Here is a 6,551-nt window from a genome sequence, read left to right on the forward strand (position 1 = left end):
CAGAGAACAGGACCCCTCAGCCGGGTCCATTTTGAGGGGGCAATGAGCCAGACAACCAGGTCTGCACTTCACTCCATGTCCCCAGCCAGCCCCAAACTGAAACTCTCTCCAGCCCCCCCTCCTCTGGCTTTTGACCCTTTTCCGGGCCAGGAGGTCACCAGATTCCTTTGTTCTCCAACCCTTTAGCTCTCACCTTGCAGGGGGGAAGGGCTAGGCCCTCAGTGGCCAGGAAACAGGGTGTCGGCCATTCTCTGTGTCCAGACCCCTGCATGGACCTGCCCTCTAGAGCTCTGCAATGATCATACACCCTTATCCCACCACCTAGATACTTAAGAACTGCATAGGGGAAACTGAGGCACCCCCACACTATTCAGAGGAAACATTAAGAAGAGTCCCGCTTCATTACAGGGGCTGGGGTCTCTTTAGCATCACAGGCCAAAGCAGAGGCAGACAGAGGCAGGCTGGGGGACCCAGGTTCTGCCCATCTCACCAAGATGTGGCCCCTTATTCCCAGCCAGACTCTCTGGCTGCAGCTCCCAGCTCTGTCTTGCTCTGTGACATTCAAGAGCTTCTGTATGCAAAACCTCTCCCATGTTGGTCCTTATAGGCAGACCCAGGAGCCTCTCCCCAGCTCACTAGACCAAGCGTGCCCAGTGCTGTGGGAGAGACAAAGCGGGTGTGCTGGAGACATTGGGGCTTTAGGACCAGTTAGAGAAGGGCTCCTGCTGCAGGCAAGTGTCTTCTCCTTCATCATCAGGGTAATTATCCCTGGCACTCGCTGCTCCGGTCGGCTTCCATGTTGGGTTCAGCACTCACAGAACTCACCACCGTCTCAGTGCAAATGCAACATAGACACGCTGCCACTGGGTTAACAGAGGCAGCTCGACCAGGATGCACACGGCATTAGTGGCAGAACCAGGGATAAAACCCAGGATTAGAGGCTCCTAGTCCTGAGCCTTCACCCCAATACTGGGTGCAACTTGCAGAGGTGCTGGGCTCCTGCTGACCCCACCAGCCTCTTTGGGAAAGCGACCCCAAGGGGACTTTCCCCGCAGCTCCATCCCTGCGCAATTCTTGGACTAGCCACTTGATGACGCTGCCGCCTGTGATGAAAGGACAGAGGGGCAGGATCCCAGCTCGGCCCTGCAAGAGCAGTGGGTGCTGCTGGGCCCCTGGATCTAATCCAGGCCTGTGTGTGTATGTGTGTGTGTGTGTGTGTTAATGAGCAAACCAGCGCTGGCTGGCCCCGGGTCAGCATTTCCCCTTTCAGCCTGCTGAGAGCCTGAGGCCCATCTGTGCCTGGCTCCTGTTTCCTCGCTTTGTTCCTGATTCCTGTGTCCTGGCCCCGGCCACCAGTTCTTGCGGACCAACTCTGGCTCGATCCCTCAGGCCCGGCCTAATCATTGGACCTGCAGCCTACTTCCTGACACGCAGCTACACAACACACACACTGCTGTACAACACACCCTCTGCTGCACAATGGCCAGAGCCTCCTAGACACACAACTACCCACACAAGACTCCCATGCAGAACAGCTTATGTACACACTCACATTAGCCCCTACACCTTCACACACTCATTCACACTTGTGAACACTTGTTTGTGGACACACACGAGTGTGCATCCTGCACACATGGATTTGTGAATGTACAGACACTCACCCACCCCTCATGTTTACCTGCCTGGTGTCTCTCTCGCTCCATCACACACACATACACACACACACACACACACGCACACGCCTACAAGCCAAAGCACACACCACCAGGTTCAGCCAGCTCAGATTACAGCCTCCCTGAAACAAAGGGCTCCCAGACCAGAGGGAGTGGATCCAGGGAAGGGGGGCAGGGTGGGCTGGGGCACCCTAGGGGGCTGCTCCCATGATGCTCAGCGCCCCACACCAGGTTGGGGGGTCCGGTGGGATGTCTCCAATGCACCAGACTCGTGATTTGCAGTGTGTGCTTGGGGCTGCTGCCAGCCCAGGCTGACATGAATTCCCAGCTCCAGGCTGGCAGCCCAGCCCCCCCACCCCCTGGCTCTGGCCCAGAACTGCAGAGAGCAGGCAGGGGAGGTGGAAACGCTCATCTGGGCCCAGCCAGGGCATCAGCTCCCCAGCCCAGCCAGTTCCCCCATCCTCCAAGCACCCTGGGGCCAGATTGATGCTGGTGCCCCTAGGGGGGAAGGCCCCATGTCCCATTCTCCATCCCCTCCTTTTGCGCACACATGACACACTCGCTGCCACCAATCCTGCAGGGCCTTCCCCCCAGTCGGGTGTGACCTTTGACCCAGGTCTGGGGGATGCCCCCAGACCCTGAATAGGAACGTGGAATATGCATCCTCTGGAACGGGAAGGTGAGAGGCAGGTGGCAGCAGGTTGAGAGCAAAGAGAGATCAGGCCCTGGGCTGGAAGTGGTTTTGGATGGATGGGAGTGGGGAGCCAGGACTCCAGGGTTCTGTCCCTGACTCTGGGAGGGGAGTGGGGTTCAGTGGGTTAGAGGAGGTGGGAGCTGGGCCCTGGGAGCCAGGACTCCTGGGTTCTGTCCCTGGCTCTAGGAGGGGAGTGGGGTTCAGTGGTTTAGAGGAGGGGGGATCTGGGACCTGGGAGCCAGGACTCCTGGGTTCTACCCAGGCCTGTCAGGATTGGTATAGCAGATCTCTTAGAGTCTCTTTGACCTGTCTGACTGGTAAATGGATCCCAACAAGCCTGAGATGAACCCAGGAGTCCTGGATCCAGTGGCCGGCTCCGATTGCCCTGGTGCAGACCCTGATGCATGGCTATGGCTGTGACAGAGGGAGGGACCCTTGGCTCTGGGATTCAGCAGGAGGTGCTGGACGGTTAGATGGGGAGACCTGGCAGGGCCTTGCAATGGCGAGGGGGGAGTCAGGCTAAGGCGGGGAGTGGGGCTGGCTGGGGAGAAGGGGCTGCAGGGGCCAGCGCTGGCTGTGGGCTCGGGAGGGGGGTCCGGGGGGGTCCCGGGGATGTCTCTATCCAGGGGTCCCGGCTCGCAGGGCCCCCAGTCCCCGCCCTCTCTGGAGCAGGTGGCTGTTTGGGGGTCGGGGGCGGAGCGAGCCGGGCTCGGGGGCGGGGCGAGCCGAGCTCGGGGGGCTGGAGTCCGAGCCGGGCTCCCGGAGTTAGTTACAGTTTCTCTCGGCCGCGGACACCATGGGCCAGTGCGGCTGCCCGCTGCGGGGCCTCCTGCTTCTGGCTCTGATCGGTCGCCCAGGTAGGCACCGGACCTGGACACCGGGCGCCCCGGCCGCCCGACCCTCAGACCCCTCCGCTGCCCGGGCTCTCGCCCTGCGTCCCCCCGTCCAGCCCGTGTCCCTCCTAAGCCCCAGGGCAGGCGCTTCCCAGCGCTCCCCCTCCCCTGCAGTGTGAACTTTAGTCTCGCATTACTGGGGGGGCGACCTCTGCGAGCCCCTCTGCCTGCCCCCCCCCGGCCCTGGGCTGCCCCCCTCCTCACCCGGCAGGGGCTCCCCGGGTCTCGTCTCTGCCCCTCCCTGCCGGGGCCAGGGGACCCCATCCCCATTCCTGCTGTAACAGTCACCGACCAGGCTGAGCCCCCTTGGCAGGACCCTTCTCCCCCTAGCCGGGTAAGAGGAGCGGGGGTCCTCCAGTCTCTCCAGCTGGCTGCAGAGTTGGGGGGCGCAGGGGGAGGGGTGGCTGAGTGGGGTGGGGGGCCGGCGTGGTAGGGAGGGCAGGAGGAGAGGTAGCTATTTAGGGTTCGGGGAGGGCAGGAGGAGGGGTAGGTGTGTGGGGAGGGGTAGCTGTGTAGGGTGAGGGGCTGGGGGGTGTGGAGGGAGGAGGTGTATGTGGGAGCTGTGTGTGTGATAGCTGTATAGGGTGAAGGGCTGGGTTTAGGGGGCTGATGGCTCAGCCTCCTCGCTCCATTATCTTTGGAGCTGGCTCTGGATGGGGGGGCAGAGCCCTTTGTTAGAGAGACACCCCCCCCTTTAATTAATGGTTTGAAAGCAGTGGGGAATTTAAAGGGGTCTGGGAAGGTGAAAGGGAATTTAGGGTGATCCCCCCCTCCCACCCACTCCTTGTGCCCCTTCAGCCTGCGTCCCCTTCCCCTCACAAATCTCCCCCATCTCCTCTTCCACTGCAAACCTTCCTCACCCCCTCCCCACTCCTCTCCCCAGCTGGCCTTTTAACATTTGCCCTCCAGCACCCACCCTGGCACGTATCTGGGGAGCAATGACTTTGTGTTTAGTGACTCAACAGCAAGGTGACAAGATGAGAAAAGTCACTACAATTATTAGTGTGGGGGGGCAGGGGGTACTGCTCTCTCCTCTGCATGTACACCATGAACTCCTGTCCCAGAGTGGGGAGAAAACCCAGCAGTCCTGGCTCCCAGTCCTGCCTCCTCTAACCCCCGAGACCCCACTCCCCTCCTTGAGCTGGGGGATGAACCAAGCAATCCTGGCTCCCCCTGGTTTCTGGAATGCCGGAGGCCGTGCGCCCTGGCTCAGGGCTCTGTGGATGCTGGCAGTGCTGGGGGCTGGCATGGGTGGGCAGATATTGAGCTTTGGCAGCTGTCAGGGAGGTGGATGGGTGGGATGCTGGGAGGGGGAGCTGGAATGAGGCAGGGATGCCTGGAGGAGGGTGGGTTCGGGAGCTGCCTCCCCCGCCCACCTCTACCCAAACATGCCCCAGCCCGTTGTTTGCTCTGCTCCTGCTGCCTGCATTCCTGGCCTCTGCATAGCTTTTCCCAGCCTCCTGGGCTCTGTGCATCTGGCAGCCCCACCCCACCCGCCCTGGCACAGCACAAACGGGGTCCCCTCTCCCCCAGCCTGGCCCCAGCACAGAGCAACTGGCTCCCAGCCCAGCCCCAGGGCTGAGCAAATGGGAGACGCTCCCTGGAGAAGGACACTTTGCGTGGCCTAGGGAGACCAAGCTGGCCTCCCGGGTGGGGAGCAGGGGAGAGAGAAGGCGGCTTTGGCAGGGCCTGGCGGGAAGCTTGCTGAGATTGGCCAGGCCAAGCCTGGGGAGACGTTGGAAGGTGGCTGTGTGAGGGGCCTGTGCACTCGGAGATTGGCCCTAGAAGGGGGGGATACTGCATGGCCTAGTGTGGCACTGGAGTCTGCAGGGGGGCTGCACTGAGATCAGCCTGGCCTAGGGGGAGACCGGCTCCACCCGACAGTCTCTGCTGGCGCTTCCCCCCCCACAGCCGGGCACATTCCAGCCTACACCCTGATAACATCGCCCAGGTGTGTCTGAGTGGAGCCAGCCGGTCTCCTTCACACCCCTGCCCCTGCACTGCCCAGGAGCAGCTGCAGGCCCCCCAGGGCCATCCTCCCTGCCTTGCTCTGTGCCCTGAGGGTGTGGGGGAGGGTAGGAGACAGGGTTTCAGGTGCCTGCCAGCATGGTCCCATTGCACAAGGGATACCCTTTGCTACTCAGCACCTGCCACCCTACCCGGCTCCCTCTCCCCAGCTCTCATCTTTCCCTTGTTGTCTTGCAGTGCAGGCGTCCTGGCCCCCAGCCCTGCCCCCCTCACTAACCCACCAGACCTGATTCCCCTGCCTGAGCCAAGGAGAGAACCCAGGCATCCTGGCCCCCAGCCCCTCCCGCTGTCCCCATGGGTCTGGATGTCTGTAGCTCTGTCTGGCAGAGGCACCTGCCTGGGGCTCCCCCTGTTAATTAGCCAGGGTAGCGCGGCAGGGCTGCGTGCCATGCCATGCAGTCCGTAGTCCTGGGAGCAGCAGATAAACAGTGCCACTCTGCACCCCGCCGCCTGACAGACAGTAGGAAAGTCCTTCGCCAGGGTTATTTCTAGCTGCTCTGGGACTTCGGGGCTGGGCGATGCTATTCATAGCCAGGCCTTGGACCTGGACTTTCTCACGGCACAGGCTGGGGGGGGAGTCAGGGTAGTGGGGAGACCCTGGGCTGGGGGAGGAGCTGGTGCAATGAACAAACATGGAGAGTAAGGAGCGTAGAATCCTTCCCAGGATGCCAGCGCCACTGGGCAGGTCGCACGTATGGGCAGGCTGTGCCCTTGGCTGGATGTATGCACAGGAGCGTGTCCCAAGCCTTCCCCTCGCACATGGATGGGTCGAGTGCACCCTGAGTCCTGTGCACACGCATGCACCACTGAGCATGTCCTGTGCCCCTTGGCGCATGTCTGGATAGGGCTGGCTTGGCCCTTTGCACACATATGCACCAATGTGCCCCATGCCCCTTTGCACACACATAGGCTGGCTGGGCCCTTTGCACACACATGCATCAGTAAGTGTCTTCTGTTCTCCTTGGCACATGTGAATAGGCTGTCTGGGCCCTTTGCACACACATGCATCAATGTGCCCCTTTGCATGTGCATAGATAGACTGGCTGAGCCCCTTGCGCATGTGTGGAAGTAGACGCCCATCCCAGTCCCCTGTCTGTGTGTGGTGGATGGAATGTGCCCCACTCTGTGCAGAGGGCAGGAGGGTCCCAGCTCCTGCTCCCCACCCTCACCTCCTGCCCAGCTCGGGTTCAGGCAGTGACAGCTGTTCCCTGGGTCAGGAGCACCTGTTACTGTTTAATCTGCTCCCAGCTCCTTCCTGCCCAG

At 61.5% G+C, this 6,551-nt stretch overlaps 1 protein-coding gene across 3 annotated transcripts in view; it reads left to right on the plus strand.

The window, feature by feature from the left end:
- Positions 1-3,056: 3,056 nt before the first annotated feature.
- Positions 3,057-6,551, plus strand: part of BCAM (basal cell adhesion molecule (Lutheran blood group)) — a 28,974-nt gene continuing 25,479 nt past the window's right edge. For 2 of the 3 annotated variants that reach the window (XM_038383322.2, XM_038383323.2), the window contains exon 1: positions 3,092-3,224. In XM_038383322.2, coding sequence (XP_038239250.1) covers positions 3,164-3,224 — 61 coding nt within the window. In that variant the 5' untranslated portion in view covers positions 3,092-3,163. Of the gene's footprint in view, positions 3,225-6,551 lie in introns of all 3 variants that reach the window. The other variant, XM_038383321.1, reaches the window with a different exon arrangement.

The sequence above is a fragment of the Dermochelys coriacea genome, chromosome 24 (genome assembly GCF_009764565.3).
Source record: "Dermochelys coriacea isolate rDerCor1 chromosome 24, rDerCor1.pri.v4, whole genome shotgun sequence".
Taxonomy (NCBI): domain Eukaryota; kingdom Metazoa; phylum Chordata; order Testudines; family Dermochelyidae; genus Dermochelys; species Dermochelys coriacea.